We start from the raw sequence: 23,947 nt of genomic DNA, 5'->3' as shown, positions 1-23,947 counted from the left end.
AACACAGAGGGACACTCTGGTGAGAGCCTGCACATGATGGGCAGTGGTCACCTTCCGTGCCCTCTGCATTAGATCACTGCCTATCTAGAGATGGAAATGATTCGATTTTGGTGGGGGGGGAGGGGTGGTACTGGGAACCAAATTTAGGGTCACATGCATGTAGATGTCCTCCAAATGAGCTGCCCCACCCTGCTTTTACTGTGTTTAAAGAAGGTGTATGTATAATGTATGTATGTATGTATGTATGTATGTATGTATGTATGTATGTATTCTATGACCAAGTGCTATCTGTGTATTCTCCTGTGTGCCAGAAGAGGGCATCAGATCCCATTATAGATGCTTATGGGCCATTTGAACACAGGAACTCAGAAAGAGCAGCCATCTCTCCAGCCCCCTTTTACTCTATTTTGAAATAAGACCTTACTAAGGTGCCTAGGCTAGCTTTGAACTTGATCTGTAGTACAAACTAGTCCCAAACTTGCCACCTTCTTGCTTTAGCATTCTGAATAGCTGGGATTACAGACCTAGAACATGAAGTACAGATTAAAAATTCTTTTTAGGACCAGTAAAATGGTTTAGTGGTTAAAGGTGCTTTTTACCAAGCCTGATTGATAACCTGAGTTCAATCTCTGGAAGCCACATGGCGAGAGCCAACTCCTGATCTCTGTTCATGCACATGTAATCTGTGCACACCTCCACACACACATGATACATATACATGTAACTATATACAACAACAAATATGTTTGAAAAAGTCTCTTTAAATATATTCATGAAGTTCTAGAAGTATGCTACACATAGCACACTCTCTCAAGTGAGAGATTTTATCTAACCAGAAACATTGTAGCCAATCTATTTTCCCATTATCCACCCTCATCCCACCCCTGGGGACCAAGAAAATGACTATAAACTAACAGGTTGGCAAACATAGTTCTGACACAAATCTTGCAAATATGCCCCAGTGAAAAACACAAAGCCACAAACAGAAATAGACCAGAGCCCCACCTGAAAAAGTTTCCTTCATTCTAGAGCGGCGGCCATGCAGGCCTGCAAGTCAGGGGCAGTTTGGCTTGTGTGCACTGTACCTGTGTAGCTACTAATGGAAACTTACAGTTGTCCGTATTCTGTTACTATAACAAATACCTCAGATAATCAACTTAAAAAGAAAAAATGGCAGATTTTGACGTCTGATTTTGAATATTCCAGTCTAAGATTAGAGGAGGCCATAGGGTGGTGAGAAATGACATCACAGCAAAAGACCCCATGGCCAGCGAACAGAAGGCAGGAAGGCTAGGGGCTAGGGCTCACTACCCACTTCGGGGCATGCTACCGATGACTTAAGACTTCCTTCTAGGCCCCACTGTGAGGGCTAAAGTTATGTTTTAAGTTTTAATCACGGTCAGAGATTTATAAAACAAGGTTGGTTGCCCCAACTCTACAGGATGTGCTTGATCACACGTGGGCAAGAAGTACGGAGCCTTGTGGGTTTGGCCTCCATAGGCACCATACTACCATAATTCCTGGCCATTCTCCAGGAACTCCGGGTATAGACCTGGCCAGCGTCCATCATCCTGGCCAGTATTTAATAAAGTTCGCTACAAATTTGGCTCAAAGATCACGGTGGTCTTAATCTCACCCAGTGAGTGAGATTAACACTACTTCATAGTGCCACAACCAGAGACTGAATCCTTCCAGCACGGGCTTCTAGGGACACTTGCCTTCATTCTCAGAGATGTCCCTGCATTGGGTGAAAACTACCACGCCACCCATCTACAGCCACGTGTCTCTGGCAAAGCACAGCCAGACTCTCCTCCAGATAATGGGCATATACTCTATGCCTCTCAAAGTCCTGACCCTAAGCATCCCGAGTCATTCCTCTCTTGCTTTTTCCTATCTCTACTCTGACCCCTTTCTGTCAGGTCTGCCTGATTTTACTAAGCCTTTGCAGATGTAAAAGAGTTTCAATGACGTCATACTGGAGCGGGTTGAGCCCTTAATGCTATGTGAAGGTAATAGTTGCCCTGGTAGCACAAATCACAGAGAGAAACCCGTATGAAGACAGAGGAAGGGATTGGATGCTACCCCTGTAAGCCCAGGACCACTAACTACCAGCAGCAAGAAACAAGACTCGTTCACCCCTAGGTTCAGCATGGCTTGATCTCACACTCCAGCCTCCAAAATTGTAAGACAGTCATTCCCTTTGTTTGGGTGTCCGTGTCTGTGGGAGTTTGTTGGGGCAGCTACTGGAAGTCTGTACAATCTTGCTGTGGAACATTAGTTTAACTATGTAAACATGTGGTACCTGATTGGTCTAAGGAAAAGCTAAATGGCCACAGCCAGGCAGGAGGTATAAGTGGAACTTCAGGACAGACAGAGTAAGTATGAGGAGGAATGTAGACTCTAGAGAGACAGAGGGAGAGAGGAGATGCTAGGGGCCATCCAGCCAGACATAGAGAAGCAGGAAAGCAGGAATGCCGAATGAAAAAGAAAAAGCCCTGAGGCTAAATGTGGCTGAATAAAAACAGGTTAAATTAAGTTATAAGAGCGAGTGAGACAAGCTTAAGCTAAAGACTGAGCTTTCATAATTAAAAACAAGTCTCTGTTTTTTGGGAGTTGGCTAATGTCCCAAAGAAAAACCCAACTACACGATTTTATCCAAGTCCTGTCTCTTTACCCACCGATCCTTATTCCCAAAAGTTCTCTGCCAGTGAGGGGCCCTTCAGTGGGATCATTATAACTTCAATACACCTTTTGCTTCAGGCATTTTCTAGGAATCTGCTCAGTAGAGATCGTCTGTGTCTGGAAGAGACATCAAGTGTGCACACTGCAGCAGAGACCATGCACATCGGCAAAGAATCAGCCTCCACAGGAGGCTCAAATGGTTACAGTCTAGCCACATAATGAGAGATGCAGAGCCATTTCACCAAACAACTAGATCCGCGCGGTATTAAATCGCTCATAAAGGATTGCTATGCTGAGTATGGGCCCGTTTACATTTTGAAGTGATGTAGACCTGCTTTTACATGCATAAATACTTCTGGAAACACACAAAAACATTCCCTGGTCCTGGGAACAGGCCGTGGGGACAGGAAGAAAGGGGGGAAGGGAGGTGGCGAGCTGACTGCTTGCGACATACCAGGCGTTATTCCAAACGCTCTCTGCAGACTCCGGTAGCCCCTCCTATCACCATGTCCGTTTTTTACAGACAGCAGGAGGTACCAGTGTAGTGTACTGCTCTCATGCCTGGGTGTAACACCAAGGAAGAGGAAGGCATTGGGACAGGTCACAGGCTGTAACTAGGGGCAAGGACCAAAGCCCAGCAGCTACCTCCGCGTGGCATGTGGCCTCTGTGCCTCCTCTATTGTCTCCAGGTCCTTTCTAGGTGACTTGATTTCAGATCACCTGCAGATGGCCCAAGTGCTTTCTTTCTTAAAGGAACCCCTCCACCCCCACCCTCCCCTGCCTCTCCCCCCCTCCACTCCCCACCGAACTTTACCCCTCCGCCTGAGGTCTACCCTCTGGAGCACTCTGGGACAACTCTGTGCATACCCTCCTGGAAATGAAGGGTTCTACTTTTTCTTTTGTCTGGTTGAGACTCTCTACAACACTCAGAACAACTTGAGCCACTGATTGTTTTTAATTGAAAAGATTTTCTTCACATATTTTGATCACAGTTTCTCCTTCCTTATCTCCTCCTATATCCTTCCCACCTTCTTCTCCTTAGAAAACAAACAGACCAGAATAGGTCAAACAATCAGAGAAAAAGAAAAACACAAAACAAACAGCACAAGAGGCACACATACATGCAAACATAGGATGCTCATTAGAAAACACAAAATCAGAAAGGATAATATATAAGCAGGAGATCAGTAAGGTTAAAAAATGTCCAAAGTTTCAGGAGACAAACAATCAAACAAAACAAAACAAAACAAAACCAAAACCTCCAAAAATATCATTGTGTTTATTTTCAGTTGGCCATCTACTGCTGGGCATGTACTGCCCTTACGTGTGGTTTGTGTCCCAGTTAGACTCCACTGGAGAGAATGAATTCTCTGTTTCATGGTTGTCAATTGGAGATGGCATCTGGGTTAAGAATGGTAGACAGTGTCCACATCCCCTCTTAGTGCTGGCTTATCCACGCAGGCCTGTGCATGCAGCCACCGTCTCTGCGAGCACATGTGTATCAGTCCTGCTGTGTTTAGCTGCCTTTGTTTCCTTGGTGTCCTCTTCCTGGCTCCTCTTCTACAGAGTTCCCTGAGTCCTGAGGGAGGGATTTGATAGAGACTTCCCATTCAGGACTGAATGTTCTCTCACTCGGTGCACCTAGTCCAACTGTGGAAGCCCGAGTCTTTCTGCTGCCACAGTCCGAGTGTTGGAGCTACAGGTGTGCACCACCCACACACACCTGGTTTCTGTTTCCTAGTTATCTAAGTCCCTATTCCATTACTTAAGGCCAGTGAATGGCATTAAATGGAGGCTTTGATAAATGCTAATTTTGTGAATGAAGTTATATTTTCTTCTTAATTGAAGTTTTACCAAATAACTTTACTGGTTACTTTTAGAGGAAGTCAAAACTACATTATCCCAAGAGGAGTTTCATTTTTTTGTTGTTTTTACTTAAAAAAAATTAAATTAGAAACAAGCTTGTTTTACATGTCAATCACAGTTCCCTCTCCCTCACCTCCTCCCCCCACCTCCCAACAACCCCTATTCCATTCCCTTTCTGCTCCCCAGGGAGGGTGAGGCCTTCCATGGGGGAATCTTCAAAGTCTGTCATATCATTTGGAGAGGGCCTAGGCCCTCCCAGATGTGTCCAGGCTGAGAGAATATCCCCCTATGTGGAATGGGCTCCCAAAGTACATTTGTATGCCAGGGATAAACACTGATCTACTACCAGAGGCCCCACAGATTGCCCAGGCCTCCTAAGTAACACCCATGTTCAGGGGGTCTGAGGTTTTCCAGTTATCAGTCTGGGGTCCATGAGCTCCCCCTTATTCAGGTCAGCTGTTTCAGTGGTTTCTCCAGCTTGGTCTTGACCCCTTTGCCCATCACTCCTCCCTTCTGCACCTGGATTCCAGGGATTCAGCTCAGTGCTTAGCTGTGGGTGTCTGCTTCTGCTTCCATCAAGCTATTGGATGAAGACTCTGGGATGGCATATAAGGTAGTAATCAATCTCATTATCAGAGAAGGGCATTTAATGTAGCCTCTCCACTATTGCTTAGATTCTTAGCTGGGGTCATCCTTGTAGATCTCTAGTTCCAGACTTCTCTTTAAACCTATAATGGCTCCCTCTATTATGGTATCTCTTTTCTTGCTCTTCTCTATTCTTCCTCTGACTCAGTCTTCCTGCTCACTCATGTCATCTTCTCCCCCTCCTCCTCTTCTCCCCTTCTCTTTCTCCTAACTCTCTCTCCCCTCCCCCCATGCTCCCAATTTGCTCAGAAGATCTTGTCCCTTTCCCCTTCTCCAGGGGACCATGTATGTCTCTCTTAGGGTCCTCCTTGTTTCCTAGTTTCCAAGAGGAGATGCTTAGCAATCCCACAGGCAGCCAGCCAACCCTACAGCTCCTCAGGCTTCTAACACTAAGCCTCTGGTCTATGCTCAGCATCAGGAGAAGTGCAGAGGGTCTATCCAGGCAACAAAGTACCTATGATGCTAAGCTACTGAAACTGAGCCTTGGGCAGAGATACTTCGTACATGAGGTAACTCCGTAGATAATGTGAACATCTATAAAACCAAGGCTTTCTCAAAAGAAAACTCCAATTTCTGTTTCCTGAAGTGTCTCCTGTAGCATTGGTGTAGGCAGCTAGAAAGACATCAAGAAGAAATTCAGGATGCAAGATAAGTGGCCTGCCCACTAAAAGCGTGGCAAGTAGAGGGACAATGGGAACCACAAAGAAAATGGGATGGTATGAAATCACAAATGGGGGTGCCACTCAATACAAAAGAGACCCTGAAAAGAGTGACAGGCTCCAGCTGGGACACGCAGGTTTGGTGTGAAGCATTTAAAGCAAGATCCTGTGCACAAAAATGGCCATGAAGGCAGCTTTGAATTCAAGGCCAATCAGAGCCACACTGTGAGTTAGTTCCAGGCCAGTCAGAGAGACATTGTGAGACTTTGTCTCAAAAGAGAGAGAAGAGTTCCAGGTTCTGGGAGCAGCGGGGTACTGAGGAGTCAGTGTTTAATAAGAACATGGCTTCCATTTGGAAATGTGGGAAAATAGTGGCCACAGCTGGGGAACGGTGTGACTGTCTATAGGACCACTGAAACTCATACCTGCAAACAGTTAAGATGTAAACCTGCTCTTCTGTAAGTATTGGAAACATAATTCATTTGACTAATTTAAAAATTAAGCTGGCCGATCAATAGTATACATATATTCTTAGAATGTAGAAGCAAGTGGGTAGGGAAGAAGACAGTTAGGAGATGTAAAAGCCATTTCTTCAAGAGAAGCAAGAAGACTGAAGACATCATGGGGACATGGGAAGGGAGAGAGGCCATTAGTCCTAGACCTGGCTCTCCTGATCTGTGGACAGAGTCAGGAGACTTCAGACACTGATCAGTCCCAAACTGCCTACCAAGGGCATGGTCTCCCAAAGATATCAGACAGAGACGTCAAGGTCAGTCAATAAAGTGCCTGCTTAGGGCCAACATGATGTACATCCTTGAGTTTTTGGCACTCTTCTATTCTAAACCAAAACAATACCCTTCAGAAAGCTTACGATTTTGCTTACAAAAGGACAACTCTTTAGCCTTTAAACCTTGTAAATTATACTCTGAGCCATGTAACTTAAAATGCCCCAGGATCATATATATGCCAGCTGTAAAGACCCCTGAGCGCATGTCCCCCTCAAGAAGCCCACACGCACTTGGGGATCACTTGGGGATGTCTTATTCTTTCCCTGGTCATGGTTCTGCTCACCCATGTGCTGAGAAGCCAGGATCTTTTAATAAGTGTCCGCTTACAGCACATCTGAGAGCCCTGCCTGTGATGAGGCCAGAACTCTGTCCTTGTCTGACTGTGTTCCCTAAAGGGAAGGGGAACACCTCATCTATGGTGTCTTTTTCTTTTTTAACTCTCTAGCAGGTGCTGGAGAGATGGCCTGGAGGCCAAGAATCTTCCAGGGAACTCAGGTTCAATTCCCAACACCACATAGCAGCTCATGCCTGTCTGTAACTCCAGTCCTAGGGGATCTGACACCCTCTTCTAGACTCCACAGGTACCTCATGAAATGTACTACGCAGATACTGTGTATATACACTGCAATGGTATACAGACACACTTGCAGACAAAACGCCCATGTGTATAGAATACAGTATTTCAGCAGTTTAAAAGTTCCTTGTGGAAAAGTTTGACTTTTTTGGTAAAGGCATGTAAAGGCGATTCCTGGTTTATGGTAATTTAATTTACAACTCTTCAACACTGATGCAAAAGTAATGCACGCTCACAAGAAATCATTTTAAATTTTAATATTTCCCCTGAAGGCTAGAAATATGCAGTATGGGACCCTCTTGGGATGGTGGGCTAGCAACAGCAAGTCACACGATCAGAAAGATGGCAGAGGATATCCCACATGTGTTCCGCTACTGAGCTGAGATGCACAGTAGGTTAGGTGTAGGGAATGCATTTAACCCTACATGGTTTACGATGGATTTATCAGCACATGGCTCCACTCTAAGTCAAAGATCATCTGTATCTAAAAGGAAATGGTGACCAGGGATCAGGGCGCACACCTGCAGTTCCAGTGCTTGGAAAGCTGGGGGCAAGAGGGCTGCCGTGCATTCAAGGCCAGCCTAGACTATAGCAATGAGACAACATCTCTACAAACAACAACAGAATACAGTAAGCGTTGGTGAGGTAGGAAACAGGACCCTCACGCATGCCGCTGGGAATGGGAAACTGTAAGCCCACTTTGAAAACAGGCATGGCATTTCCTTACAGCATTAACAGATGTATTGTGTGACTCAGCAATTTCCCTGATACTCACCCCACACAAACGCAAACCCTGCCCATACAAAAGTATGTGCACACAGATGCTCATGGCTTTGGCAGTCATTTTCATAATAGTCCTACACTAGAAACAGCAGGAAATGTCCCCTGACTAAAGGACAGTATAACGATCCTCCTTTACCACCATCTCTCTCCGAATAACAACTACTGTCAATCACAATCTGAAACGGCAAATGGAAATTTCAAGAGATAAAGAATTTCGGAGTCTGAAATTGCATAATTCTGGGTGACACAATGAACACGCATGCTGTCCCACTCCATCCCACCAGGGACACGGATCCCTTTGTCCTCTGTATCCATGCTATTCCCCCAAGGGGGACCCTGTAGTCCCACACTCATTGGATGGACCGTGGTGGTGTTACAGTGCATGTGTCGAAGGTATCACTATTCTGTTCAGTGGTCCCAATGCACAGCAACATTATGCTGACACTTTACCTTAATGTACTGATATTATACATAGAGAGAGAGTGTGTCATTGATTATGGTCATTCCCTTACTGTGCCTAATATGTATATTAAACTCTATTATAAATATCTATATATAGGAAACAACATAGGATGTATGGGACTTGGTAGTGTCAGGCATCCACTGGGGGTTCTGTAATATAGATAAGGGAACTACTATGTATTGTGTGCTTACCATGTATTGTTGTTCAGACATAAAAAGGAATGAAGCATCATTTACTGCAACATGAAGAACTCTTGATAATACTGCGCTCCATGAATGAAATCATGACAGGAGACCATATGCCATATATCTAGTTAGGGTTTCTATTGCTGGGACAAAACACCATGACCCAAAAGCAACTTGGGGAAGAAAGGGTTTATTTGGCTTACACATCCATATTGCTACACACTACTGAAGGGAATCAGGACAGGAAACTAGAGGCTGCATACTGGCTAGCTCACACGGCTTGCTTGGCCTGCTGTCTTATAGAACCTAGGACCAGCATCCCAGAGATTCCTAGTCACCGAGAGCTGGGGATAGGGAGGTAATGAATGGTTGTTTTTTACTGGACGATGGACGTTTTCTAAAATTAGAATATGGTTGTATTGTGGGCTCAGGCTGCCATAAGAGAAATTTATTTCTCAAAAGGAAGTCCAACATGGATGGGTCCTGGTGAATTCTTTCTCTAACTTCCGGAGGCCAACTTCTCACTGTGTGCTCAAATGCACGAGTGACCGAGACTCATACTGACCAACATCTGGTTCAGAAAGTCAGAGGTATTAAAAAAATTGTGTTTCGTGAAAGCATGAGACCATATCTGCATCCGCTCAGCTCTCTCTGGGATGGAGGGCAGGAGAGCTTCGGACTGGGGCGCCATGGATATAAGGTGCATTTCTGCCTGGGCAGGAATGTCTTCAGCTCCCTTATCTCCAGAGTGAGGGTGAGAAGATAATAATCTCTGTCTGGGACCTTTTCGGTACTCACAGCAACAGCATCTGGATAAGTTTGCTCCAGTAACCTTCAAATATGCAGGGTCTGACATATTTTGTTTGGCTTATTTGTGTTTTTTGTTGTTTATTTTTGAGACTATGCAGCCAGGCTGTCCTCTCCTTCTCTAACGCTGCACAGCCACACCTAGCCAGGGCCTACTTTCTTGGGGGTTTGCTATAAAACTGCCTTCAACCAAATGTTCCCCGATTTGTCATTATATCGTCTGCTGATGTGGGTGAGCAATGTCTTGCAAAGCCCACATGAAAGCAGTGCCCATAGTAGGAATGACAGTCATCTGTCAGATGGGGACAATGAGACTGGGGGAGGGGGGCTTCCTGACCAAAGGCTAGTCCACCTTGCCAAAAGGCCTGCCTAACATCACGATTACCAGCTCACTGTTTAGTCAGACTGTGTAGGAACGTCTCCAAAGAGATATCCTGTCGACTGGCTACAAAGGTGGATAGGGAAAAGTCAGATGTGATTTGAAAGACTGTAAAGCAAATTACAAACGCTCCATTTGAAAGATGACAATGAAAACATTTTCACGACTTCTTGTTTCTCCCAAGCCTCCATCTCTTTACCAAAGCCAGTTCTTTAAAAGCTATGAACCAAACAACAGTTCTGCAGACAAGGGTGAGCTACTCCCAGAGAATAGTTACGGCATTTTTCCTCGTTACCTTGGTAACTGCTACCTTGGCACCCTTGTTGATGAGCTGAACCACATTCTCTGTTTGGCCTTTGTACGCAGCTATGAGCAGGCGTTCTGAAAGCGCAGCGACCGCATCCTGCTGGCTCATGAATTAGGAGAGGAAGGGGTTCTCAAGAAAGCAGTAGGTCAGTCCCTTCAGCTCCACAGGCAGCCTCTGGCCAGGGCTGGAGTCCACAGGGAAAGGTGCTCAGAATCATGGGGGATGCCTTTTTACTACTCCATCTTCAGGTCCTAAGGGGTCACAAAACAAAGCGGCCATCAGTGCCTCTCAGCACACAAGGACAGTCAGACCACGCCTCTGCTGACCTCAGGGTATTCTTCTGGGTGTACAGCACAGGGGAAGGACAGCTAAAGAGACATCCAAAGCCAGCCTCCACAGCATTTCGGAGGGAAAGGCAGCAGTGTGCGCCAATCTCTCCACGTCCTCCCTCCTCAGGACCATTCTCCACAAGATGGGCAGAACTGGGAGGCTGCATTTTTACCCTGGGTAAAGAGGCCTGATACAACACAGGGGTGGAGGGAGGGAAGGTGGGGAGAATGATGTAACTATATTTTAATTAATTGTTTTTAACTTTAAAAAAAAGGAAGGACCTCCTATGATGCTCTGGACACTTCCTGGTCATCTACATAACAACGTGTACAGTGAATGCTCAAGCCTTGTGGGCCACCTTCCTACGACTCCACCATGGCTAACATGCACTTGGCGACCCTGGTAGGCACTGTGTCTTTGAGGAGACCCACCCCACACACAGTGCACGTGATCTTCATCCTTTACTTTCTGAAAATAGCGCAGCCTTCTGGGTTCTGGAGCAGAGAACTCAGATGAGTCCTGAGCACACACCGCAGGCCCACTCCAAGCCCGAGCACAGACCACAGGCCGACTCCAGTCCCGAACTGATGAAGCACTGCACTTTGGGAAGAAAACGATTCCTCAGTCGGTGCAGCCAGCTCTAGTGCTGTCAGTTTAGAAACACCTCCTCCAAGAACACCCCACACTTCCTGGCTAAACGGGAGGAAAATAAATGGCCACAAACGACTTAGGACAAAGCCTGACTGTGCACAGTGGTCTGGAGGCAATAACTACAGTAAACTTGAGCCTGTCCTTTCATGAAAGGAATAAAATGAACAGAACTCCAGACTCCTCACAAGTAGCCCTGGACTATCTTTAGAACAGACCAAGGGGTACTGATTTTAATTCTGAGGCAGGAGGAGGAAGAAGGACGCCTTTGGATTTTAAAATATGTTTACAATTGCCATGGCGATGGCTCAACAGGTATAGGCACTTGCTACAAAGCCTGAAGACCTGGGCTCAGTGCCCTACACCTGCCCCCCCACACACACATCATACACACCAAAAGGAAATGCTGCAGCGAAGGCCACTCTTCAACCCAACATTCCATCATGGCTTGATGTTGAAGAACCTACAGGCATCTTTCATAGTTGCTTCCAGAAACTTGATGATCATTTCAATATCAGGTCATGTGGCCAACTACCCTGAGAGGCTGGGGTAGAGTCTCATATACAGAAGAGACACCAACCAACTCTACTCCCACAGCAGCAGGGAGTGAAGATGCTATTCCATTATAAGAAATCTAGCCAGATGTAAACACTGTAATTTTAGGACGATAATTCTTACCTTCCCCCAATCTCTTTATTATCACATTTCATATTGTTCTCCGTCTGTTGCCCCAGATATGGGCAGAAGATAATGAGAGACAGGAACCTGGCAAGCCCCGCTCTCACTCACCAGGTCACCGGAAGTACGAGTCTGGGGAGGATGCTGCCCTGGGTTGTCAGCCCTGAGATGTGCATTTGCCTTCCTGTGCTGGGCATCGAGCCCAGGGCCTGTCACATGGCAGGCTAGTGTGCTCCCACAAAGTTACATTCCCTGCCCAGCGAAAGAGCAGAGCTAAGTCTCAGAGCAGTGAGAGGAACAGCTAGAAAGAAATGCCTTTGCAAGGGCCCAGAGCCACATGACTACATTTGGGGCTTTATCTCCTGCCTACACACACACACACACACACACACACACACACACACACACACACACACACACACACACACACACGAGTCATCTGCGGGAGGCTTGTTATCAACACAGGGTTTACTGTTTTCTTCTTCTGCAGGTGGGCTGTGTTCCATTCACACACATTGATTTGTTTCTCCTTCAGCTCAAATACTGAAAAATCACTCTGTGCCAAATACAGGGGAATTCATGGCATTAGCCATCAGTTCCCAAAAGGTCTCCCTCCCTCCTGCAAGTCCTTTCTTTCCCTTTGCACATCCTTCCCTTCATCTGCCCATTTGCTATCTCTGTGTACTCGGCTGCTAATTGATTGTCACTTCCATCCCAGCCACCGTCTCATGCAACAGATGACGCCCCTCAGACAATGACACCAAAGCCAGAAGTTCTCATGAGATAGCTTTGCTTAGATAATCACTGGGCAAATAGCCCTCTGCAAGTCCAGCCACCAACACTATTTTGTCTTAAACATAACAACATCCCATTGGTGAGAAAATTGGTCAACTAGCAATGCCATTTCATTCTTTGCTTTTCTGTTGCAGCTACACACATCTTTACCCCCTCCCCATGAAACCACCCACCCACCTGCAAGACAGTGGTCACTCACAGCAGATCTCGGATATGCCCCATCACCCCAGCATGCTGGCACAGAAAACTGCCTGTAAGATCAGCAGCAGCAACACCGCCCCAGGTGATCAGTTCCTTTCTGCAGCTAACACCACCCCCTTGCACTTGGACACCTCTAAGTCATCCTCAGTTTCAGTGCAGGGGGCATGTCCCTGTGAGGACCCACACCAGCAGATGCTTTACACAAAGCGTGGTGCACGGGAATCGGAGATGCTGAGTCTGCTCTGCTTCCTGTTTCCCCTCACGACCTCACTCGGAGTGAGAGGATGCTCTGCTCCCTGTCTGGGAACCAGCAAACTAAGCCAGACGGAGGCAGGCAGGGACAGGGACGGATGGAGAAATGTAAGGGTGTGACCAGTGTGCAGGCTGAGTTAGTCTTCACTGCTGGCCTGGCTGTCATAGCTTTGGCCTCTCAGTAAATCCGAGCCTCCCCTTCCATTTGCTAGTCACCATTCAAGACAGCCTTGCTGCTGGAAGTGAACAGTCTGCCTGCTCACACCTGTCAATCACAGCCTCTGTCACGGTATTTATTTTCACAGGGCTCCGAAGGGAGTGGCTTAAAGGCAAACTTGCATCAGGCAGGAAGCAGGTGCACAGTCAGTACACAAAGACACAACACTTGCAGGTGGGTCTGGACCCCAGAGACCCACCGCCTCCTCTCTTCCTGCCCTACCCCTTCTGCATGTGTCGTCCCTAGTCTGCAATGCCTTTTGTCTCTCATCGCCAGTCAGAGAATTCCACAGATGCTTCACCTGTGAGGCAGTAGTTGTTTTTCTTTTGCTTCATACAGCAAAGGGTCTGTGCGGTTTGATTTTGCGGCTTTATTGCAGATTTACAACAACTCTCCCGATGCCGGTCACTATCTGAAAGCCATCACATTGAATCTCCTCCCAATGCACTATTCTAAATGAGCCCTTCAAAGAAAAGTCCTAGCCAGGCAATGTGCAGAGCCCACCAAGATTAGGCCACCAGAGCCCTGGTTAGCGAGCACATAGTTGGGATAACTAGCTCTTCCCACTGGGAGATTACTCACACATGGGGCTGTCCTCCGTGATCTTTCTGAAATGCAGTCAATTCTCTCCTGGTGGGATTCTGGAGGCTCAGTGATTTACCAACAGCGGCTGTAAAGCCTTCCTCCTTAGCTTCCTCTGCCGAGACGCTAGCTGCCTCACCAGTCTATTAAGGCATCCGTTGAGCTCCAGATGCTGCTCTGTTGTCACTGCTCTGAATGCTCGAGACTCAGATTTTGTGAGACTGCTCTCTCTACAAGCAGAGGACCTGTAACCCTGCCCGACAAGAGTCAGGGAGCGGTTCCTAGCTGAGGAGAGTGCTTCAAGCAGAAGCTCTGATGACGGAGAAGCAAAGTTTGCAGCCTGCCTCGGGAACACACCACCGACCGTCCTCACAGGAACAGCTGGGGAAATGCTGGCATCCTGCGCAGCGACCCAGACACAGCTGCTTGAGCAGAGTCCCACACAGGGACTGCAGCATGAGCAGCGCAGACGGTCTGGCTGAGTGGCCACTGAGATGTCTGTAAATGCAGTCTACTCAGAAACTCCGCCGCCGCCGCCGCGTGCGTGGGGGAGCAGAGCGGGAGGCGGAGGGCAGGGGTCCCTCGGAAGCAGATGGACAGGCGCAGCCACCCTTCTGGGCATCACAAGTGTGCCTTCCTGCCCACTTCCGCAAGCAACAGCAACGTCCTACTAGAGACATAAGGAGGCTCTGATTTTGACTGGAGCCAGGACGCATGTGAAGACAGAATGGGTGGCTCTAGAGTGGAGAATGGCTTGGTCAACAAACCTGACTGCTGTCCTGTCCCTCACCTCCCCCAGCCCCCCAAGGACAGCAGCTCCTGTGGCCAGGGCTGGGATCCTGCTTCTGCCTTTTGGCACAGAAAGGTGAGACTGTGGACTCTGGCCCATACACTGAACAAATGTGGAAATATACCAGGGAGACAACTACCAAGAGATGTTAACACCATCTTTCCCTTTTCTTTTGGAATATGTATATATGAATGTATGTATGTATGTATGTATGTATGTATGTATGTATGTACGTATGTATGTATTTCATCCTAGTACATCCAAAACCAATCACTACTCCTGCAATCACCAACCGGGGGCTAAGTGAGATTACAAGGACAAACATAACTCCATCCCTACTTTGAAGAAACTATTCCCTGGCCACCGTTAAGTCACAATAAAAACCCAAAAGACCAGGTGCCAGAAACAAAGCACAGACTAATGCAACCAGTTTAAAGTTCACTGTCTGAAAGACAACTGTCCATGACAGTTCCTCCTCCCGATAACACACTTGCTTCCCTTTAAATCTTTGCTCAGTTTTTGCGATTCAATTTTTTGTGATGTGCTGAGTCTCTATGTTTTGAACGTAACGGCAAAAAGCACAGCAGAAACGGGTAGAGAAATCACTCTTCTTTGGTGGCTAAGGGAAAGGAGGTGAGCTACGTTTTCACTGGGAAAGTGTTGGAGGCAGGGCAGACGGGAGCTGGAGCAGGCTGGGTGGTCTGAAGGACAGCGGAACTGCCAGGGAGGAAACAGGCAGCTGACACCAGAGCTTATTCAAGGGCAAAGCTCAGCGATGATACCTGATACCGGGAAAACTAGGAGGTGGCACTTTTCACATCATGCCTCGAGGTGGGGAGTTGGTGAAGAAGTGGAGTGAGGTACTCGCTCACCTTGGAACACGGGCGTGCCTCATTAATGATAGACCTGCTCTCTCTCACGGTGGTATGCACATGGCTTGCTTTCTCTGTTTTCTTTTCCTTTGTACAGTTCTTCCGTGGCAGCAGAGGCAGGTGGATCTCTGTGAATCAGAGGCCAGCCCATGGTTTCCAACAGGGCCCCCTTCACACACATCTTTTCTGTCCCAGAGCTCAGTGGGAACTGTGACCAATGCCCAGTGCTTGCATCTGCCATTCAAGAATTCTACAGAATAGCTCCACTGTCCTAAAGAGCCCATGCTCTCCCTTGCTCCTCAAGGTCTGCACAGCTTTGCCTTTCCCATAATGCCACATAGCTGGAAGCAGACAGCATTGTCACATTTTCTGACTGGACCAGCAGTAACCACTTAAGGTCCATATCCCATGTATTTTATGGTTTGGTAGCCAATCCCTTTCTAGTGGTGAATAATATTCTATTGTATGAACATACCACATTTGCTTCCCCATTTATCCATTGGAGGACTTGGTTGCACTGTGCATGAAGCGTTGTAAACATGCCTGCAAGGCATCCATCTCACTTGGGGGACACCGGGAACTACAAACCTATCATATCACACAGCAGGGTTACGTTTTGTGAGAAGCTGTCATTTGACCCTCCCAGTGCAGCTTTTATGCCAGCCTAACTGCAGGCTCAGTGACATTCTTTTCGCTCCACCTTGTACAACTCCCCCATCCCATTAGGACCATCCTTTCCTCCCTCCTTAGCGCCTGTGACCTGCTGTCCTTCCACCAGCCCAGGCTGGCTTCTCTGTTTCACTGGAGGGCTCTGTCCTGCTGGGACCTCAGTGCTGCAGGTCCCAGAGGTTCTTGGTTCTCTTCTCTACCCATTTTCCTCCTCCTCCCGCTGCCCACATCCTCTGCTGCCTAGAAACAGATCTGTGCAATCTACTCTCGAGCCTTGCTCACTTTTTCTGCGGCTCCATATTTAAATACCCACCCAGAGGAATCTTACTTGGATGCCCCTCAACATCCTTCCTTTAAAGCTTCTTCCTTTCCTTGTGTCCCCACCTTGATTAGGGGCTCCAGCTGTCATCTGTCAACCTGCCCCCTTAACTCAACTATTTCTCTATGTCCTCTTCTCCCCTATCTCGCCTGCAGCAAATCACCAAGTGCTCTGGTTTGAAAGAGTAAGGGATGGAAATGAAGAACAAAGGTTTGAAGTCAGCCTGCCTGAGCTTCAGTTGCAGCCTGGCCATTCATTTACTTCGGGCAGATTTCCTTGTGAATGCTGGCAGGCCACACGTTGATGGGGGGAGGAGTGACCCACTGCACCCTATCTGGCAGCTGTGCTCAGAGAGATAAGCACATACTAGGTTACATCTCAGGTGGTTCCTGCCCTGCCGTTTCTGACGGCACTTCCTAAACATGGTACTGGCTGACAGCTTCGCCTTTAATTGGACGCTGAGAATGCTTTCTGAAGCCCCATTGGGATGACCGAAACGTAGAAAGTGCACTGAGTGAGGTAAAGCAGGTTTCAGCTTGTAAATAGAAATCTGCTTCCCTAAATGAGTCGGTACCTCGGGAGAAAGAGAAGCCAAACTCCTATTCAAGATCCAGACAGTGGGTGTAATTTGGCTTAAACTGTATCTTCAATTTAAAAAAAAAACACTCATGAAAACACAACCTGAACACAGAGTTGTCGGGACACTAAACTTGACTCCTAAGAAGGCCAAGTCACTGAGTTAACAGTAGTCACGTTGTCTGTCCTCTGACTGGGTCTCAGATCAGTGCACCTCTGACAGACACGCTTCCCTATCAGATCTGTCACTGTTAGAAGGTGATAAGGAATGAAGCCTTCTACTTCTGCCTGCTTCGAGATGGCAAAGATAGGAAACAGACCGTGAACTGACACACAGACAGCTGTTCGCCCTGAGTCTCTGCAGGCTGTGGCCAGGCCTTCAGTGCCAGTTTCTATGGTGTGTGTGTGTGTGTGTGTGTGTGTGTGTGTACATGTATGTGTATTTATGTGTGTATGACCTGTGTATGTGCATGTGTGTATGTACATGTATGTGTACCTGTGTGTACCTATGTGTGTATGTGTATGTACATGTGTGCATGTGTGTATGTACATGTGTGTGTACCTGTATGTATGTACATGTGTGTATACCTGTATATGCTCACATGAAAGCCAGAATCAATGGCAGACATCTCCTCTGCTGCTCCCCACCTTATTTTCTGAGACAAAGTCTCCCACTGAATCTGGAGCACACCAGTTTGGCTAGGTGGGCTGACCAGCAAGCCCTGAACGTCCACCTGACTCTATGCCACTGCAGCTGAGGGAACAGAGGCACTGCCACAGTCAGAGCACGTGGCTTCTGGGGATCCGAATCCAGGACTTCATGTTTGTACGGCAGACGCTTTACCTAACCCTGAGCCATATCTCCACCACACACACCCAGAGCCACTATTTTGTTTTTACCTATGGACCTCTTTGCATTTCAATCAAAGAATGTTTATGTGACAGTGTTCACACAAAGGCTCAGGCTCTGCTAGTTACAGGACTGAACTTGCACATGAAATCATCCTCCATGCTAGTCTCCTCATCTCTAGTCCTGCCTATTCTTTCATCCCTAGTCTCTCTTCACAGTAAACACGTGATCACATTTCTCCCTAGCTCTAACCCTCAGGTGCACATCCCTCCAAAGTCCAGGGACGCACAGACCTATGATGATCTGGCCCCTGTCCTGACACCCCTCCCCACATTCTGTTCCGCAGCTTGGCTGCAGGGGTATTTAGAGTATCTCAAAGTACACTTGGGCCATTTTTACTTCTAACTCCCTGTAGACCTCATCCCAAACTGCCCTTCTCCTTCATATCTGACTCAAAGGTGGGCTTTCTCTCAGAAGATCCCTCTGTTCTCCATGTTCCCACGGCCCAATTCATACTAGGTACCAATCCCAGCTCTGCCATTTATTTTGGACCTACTGATTCCCCCCTCCCTCCCTCCCTCCGTCCCTCCGTCCCTCCCTCTGTCCCTCCGTCCTTCCCTCCCTCCCTCCCTCCCTTCCTCCCTCCCTCCCTCCCTCCCTGATATAGGACCCCATACACTGTTTCACTCTATAGCTAAGACTTGCCTTGAGCTTCTGATCCCCTCCTCTACTACCCACACCTGGCTAACAATGTGCATTTTAAACCTCACCGCAGCACTCACCAACCTGGACTGCAATTGGGTGACTATTGCCAGCCTCTCTTATGGTTCAAGAGTCTTCTCCCTCTGTCTCTCCTTGAAGGAGACTGCCATGGTCAGAGAAGGTTCTGGGGTGTGAGATGCAGAATTAGAGAGCAGTGAGAAGCTGGCTTGTGAAGGGCTGCTCTTGCAGAGGACCCAGGTTCGATTCCCAGCACCCACACAGTGATTCACAACCATCTGCTAACTCCAGTCCCAATGCCCTCTTCTGACCTCTGAGGGCGCTGAAAGTATATGATGCAAAAGCATACATGCAGGCAAAACACCCATATATATAGAGATAGATAATAAAACATTTAAAAACAATTGAAGAAAGTTATGATTAATGATATGACCCAGTGACGCAATACTTGTCTAGTATACTGAGGCCCTGAGTTTGATCCCAAGTACAAGTCATAGTAGTGATAATTATAATTATATTTGTCATGTATAATAACTATTATGATGCTAATTACTATTATTGTAGGATAAAATGGCTAGCCAAAGAAACACACCCTGACCCTGAGGCCACTGGCCCTGAAACCACAGCCAAAAGGTTAAAAAGAACCAGTGAAAGAAACACACCCTGGCCCTGAAACCAGAACCAGAGAAACACACTTAGGCCCTGGAAACCAGAGCCAAAGAGACACAAGCTGACCCTGACCAACTCAGCATAAAACCAACCAATCCCTGAGCATAAAAACCAACCAATCCCTGAGCATAAAAACCAACCAATCCCTGAGCATGAAAACCAACCAATCCCTGAGCATGAAAACCAACCAATCCCTGAGCATGAAAACCAACCAATCCCTGAGCAAAATCCAGTCAATCTTGGAGCTTGTGCAAACTCGGGGATTGAAATCTGACCAATTCCCACTCTGAAAATCTTCACCCTGGAAAACTCTACTCCTATGTAGGCCCTGGACCTGTTCAGTTGGGAGCTGTCTTTCTTCACCCTTACAGAGGCAGCCACTCTCCTAGATTCCTCCCTCCCAAAAACTCTTGAATGAGGCTTGGGTGCTGACCTTCTTTTGCTGGATGCAAGAGTACAGCGGGGCACAGAAGTAACAACTTTCACTGGAGCAGGAGCCTGGAAACTCCCTTAGGAGAGCAGAGCGAGCTGTGAAGGCTCTCTCAGAAACGAGCAGAACTGCTCCATTCCTGCAGGCAAACCATCACCCACCAGAACAGAGCTGTAGGTATCTCCTGGCTTCCAGTGCTGGGATATCTTTCCCTTCAGAGCTGCAGACATCACCTGGTTTTCGATGGTCAGGATACCTTTCTCTTCAGAGCTGTAACATTTGCAGGTACAGCCTGGCTTCCAATGCCCAGGCTACCTTTCCCTCTAGAGCTATTATACTATTGGGTTTTAGACTGTTCCTTGAGTATTTCCCTACAGGAGCCTATGAGGCTGAAGTCCCTTAGCATTTTTCCTGTTCACAATATCTCTCCTCTTCTCTGCTGAGCCTTTCCATACACAGCCCGTGTTTCATTCTTCTCTGTAACATCATTTGTGCACAGCCTAGCACCTAGTGCAGGTCACATGTGCTTGTCCTTTCTATAACACCATCACAAGTGCACAGCCCAGCACCCAGAGCAGAACAGACATGCTCACCCTCTCTGTCATGTCCTTACGAGTGCACAGTCCAGCACCCGGAGCAGGAACAGACATGCTCAGAGCTTGCTGGGATCAGGTGTCCTCACGGAGATGGGGATGAAGACAAGTACAGCTGGCTATCAGTGAGGTTCGGTGGTCCTTTCCCTCGCCATGTCATCACACGACGATGATCAGCATCTTTGGGAAGATGCTCTCTGAGACGGGCTCTGACCCTCAAGAAGGTAAGGTGGAGTTAGGTAGAGGACAGGTTTCCCAGAATTCTCTGCCTGAAGTCAGCTCAGGCTCACGTTCAGACTCTCCCTAGCTCAGGTTATTCATGGGTATCTGCTAGCTAAGGCTGTCTTCTAAATTCCATACTGCCCAGGCTTTCAGCTCCAGATGCAGGTGAACCCTGAACAATAATGAAACACACGACAGATACCAAATCATCCCATCAGTTATCATGAATTATTCAAAATTAAAACTCTGCCACATTAGGCTGGAGGGATGCTCTTCCAGAGGTCCTGAGTTCAATTCCCAGCACCCACATGGCAGCCATCCATAACTGTCTGTAGTTTCATGAGATCTGATTCCCTCTTCTGGTGTGCAGACAAAGCACCCATATATACAAAATACATACATTAAAAAGAAAGAAACAAGCCTATAAAAAAAAACTCTGCCACATCTTTGCAAGGACAGATTTGTGATGTGAACCGTTGTGACCAGTGTTAACAGGAATGGAATGGCATTGAACTTAAAGTGCCTATTACATGACCATAATTAATCCCAGAGATATTCATTCCCAAGAGTTTTAAACAGACTTAAAATAGTCAGTCTGTCAGCCTAGTCTAATTATTACCATAGTCAAATTACTTCAACAATGAAAATACATTTAATTAGCTCAGCTTCGAGACTCTTCAGGAAACAACCCAAGAGAGGACAAAGCTTCAGATAGTCTTTGCACGGTGGCAGGTTAACCTTGAACCCTCTTTCTTTGCTATTTTTCTCAGTAAGAAAATCTGGCTTCACCATGGTGGGAGACTGAGCTTCCTCTCTCAGGTTCCCTCCTAGATGCTCTCAGAGTTGGAAGGCCCATCCACAGGGTCCACAGGCCCCTCTTCAGAAGGGTACTCCACTCTGCAAGGCTTTTTTCCGTAGGCCTTCCAACACCCTGTGACTGGAAGGACTACACACCCTACAACTCTGGCATTGAGTGTCCAGCAGCTGGAAGGGGAAGACACTAAGAGCAAAGCCCATAGCTGGCGACCCTATCAAACTAGAATACTTGGCTATACTCCAGTGATGGGAAGGAAGACAGAAACGGGAAAATGACTACTTAAATCATACGCTTTCTGCCTGCCCCCGCCCCCAAGCCTCTGTGTCATATGTGGATACGACTGCCTGTCACAGGATTTTAAAATCCAAGTAATGACACCCCAGAGGCAAAACACTTTTCTCACCGCGGAACCTTCTATTCCATTAACAGGAAGGTTCTGAAACTGCCTCAGAAACTACTTATTTTATTTTTTTAAGATTTGCTATTTTAAAAATGAGTGTGTGCCTGTGCACATAGGCACCATGAGTGTGTGCGTGTGTGTGTGTGCACATAGGCACCATGAGTGTGTGTGTGTGCACATAGGCACCATGAGTGTGTGTGTGTGTGTGTGTGTGTGCACATAGGCACCATGAGTGTGCAGATGCCTAGAAAAACTAGAAAAGGATGTCCAGTCCTCTGGAGTCAGGGTTACGGGAAATTGGGAGTTGCCCAACATGGGTGCTGGGAACTGAACTTGTGTCCTCTGGTAGAGCAGCAAATGCTCTTAACCTCTGCACCATCTCTCCAGCTGTGCATTTTAGTCTTATAATCTGAGAATGCTCGAGAGCTTTTCAGGCGAAGTCTGGTTAACTCAAAGAGCTATCATAGAAACACCACTCGTAGCTATGTATCTAGCTGAAATGGATTCATGCAATCACACCAAACTTGTACATACGTGTTCTCAGCAGCATTGAGTAACAACCAAAGAGAGAAAACAACTCAGCTGTCAATCAACATAGTGAGGGATAGCAGTACAATACACATTACTCAGCCATAGAAGATACAAGACTAATAGATCAGGTTACAACACCAAACTAAGTAGAAGAACCCAGACATAATCACATATCCTGTACCCATTCTTACTAACTCCCAGAATAGGCAAATCCAAAGACAGGAGGAAGAGTAGTGGCTTACAGAGGAGAAGGGGAGGAGAAGGGAACAGCTGGGTAGAGCTTTCTTTGGGGGAAATGAAGATGTTCTAGAATTAGAACACCTTTGTAACTATACTGGGAACCAACGAACTGCATCCTTTAGAAGGATGCATCTGTGAAATACATCTCAGTACAGCAATGATACAATCAAGCAGACAGGAGTTTACATCTAGTCTATTGCATATTGAATGCTGTAGGCAAGTCATTTAAATTCTCCGCAAAATGGGGATGATAAAAAAAGGATTATTAGTACAGAGATCAAATAAGAAAGTAAAATGTTTGTCACAAAGATGATGTACAGAGAGGTGCTCAACAAAGTTAACATGACAGAGACAAAGGGAACTGGCTCTCAGCCCATGTACCTTTGGTCCTCCTGGGATGTTCTCCATGAATTCTACCAGACTCAGAAAAAGAAGTGATTTTCTATATAGTTTTATGTAAAGAGTTAAGCTGGGCAGGCTTGCTATCAAACAGACATCTATCTATAAGCAAAGGAATGCCAGCCACTACTGAGGAGATGGCTAGGGTGTTTCCACAGCCCCTAGGCTAGGCTCCACCTCAGATGTCAGCAACACCAGGGCTGCAGGCCAGAGAAGAGGCACATCCACCAGCAGACCTTGACTCCACCCAGTGTGGCTGGCAGGAGAAAGGTGTGGGAATGGGGGACCCTACCTGCACTGCTTACTCTCACCAGATCAACTTCCTATGTCTACCTCAACTTGTTGCTGGAACACAGTATAAGTAAACTACAAATAACAACTGTAATGGCCTCTCTAGGAGCTTGTTTTAAAGTGGTATCTCAGCCATTAATCTTGTAATTGCCAAGGACCAGAGCAAAGCTGCATGCAGGCATGTTCCTCTTCAACTTATGGGGCTGCCAGGCACGGTGAGTCACTCCTAGGCAAAAGGAACTTCCTGTGTTTTGCCTTGCTCCCTTTAGCTACTGCTACTACAACTACTGACTAGCAGAACTGCAAAGCCTTGTGCCTGGAATGGAGCCTCACTTGGCATGGAAATCCTCTGACTGTGGGGAAGGGACCCAGTAAGAACACCTTTATCATAATCTGGAGAGATGGAGAGCTCATATAGATGGAGTCCCCAGAGACTTCTAACAAGAAAATCAGAGTGTAAAATCCCAGAGCTCAGAACTCCCAAATCCCCCAAACTTTCTGGATCAGCAAAACTGGTTTCCAGTTGCCTAGTGACCCTCAAAGCTGCCACATGAAGCAATATTTTCTCCTTCATAAACCTCTCGGCCTGTCTCAGTTAGGGTTTTATTACTGTGAAGAGACACCATGGCAACTCCTATAAAGGAAAGTGTTCATTGAGGCAGTCTCACAGGCTCGGAGGTTTAGTCTACTATCATCATGGTGGGAAGTGTGGCGGGAT

General features: G+C 47.0%; 1 protein-coding gene across 3 annotated transcripts in view; it reads right to left on the bottom strand.

Annotated features, from left to right (window-relative positions):
* Ankrd6 (ankyrin repeat domain 6) overlaps nt 1-23,947 on the bottom strand; it is a 155,985-nt gene that overhangs the window by 49,206 nt on the left and 82,832 nt on the right. For 2 of the 3 annotated variants that reach the window (XM_040740496.1, XM_040740501.1), the window contains exon 2: nt 10,127-10,389. In XM_040740496.1, the coding sequence (XP_040596430.1) occupies nt 10,127-10,246 (120 nt within the window). In that variant the 5' untranslated portion in view covers nt 10,247-10,389. Of the gene's footprint in view, nt 1-10,126; nt 10,390-13,841; nt 13,980-23,947 lie in introns of those variants that run through there. The other variant, XM_040740492.1, reaches the window with a different exon arrangement.

Source organism: Mesocricetus auratus, unplaced genomic scaffold (assembly GCF_017639785.1).
Source record: "Mesocricetus auratus isolate SY011 unplaced genomic scaffold, BCM_Maur_2.0 Super-Scaffold_6730, whole genome shotgun sequence".
NCBI lineage: Eukaryota > Metazoa > Chordata > Mammalia > Rodentia > Cricetidae > Mesocricetus > Mesocricetus auratus.
This window is presented reverse-complemented; position numbering and strand designations above follow the sequence as displayed.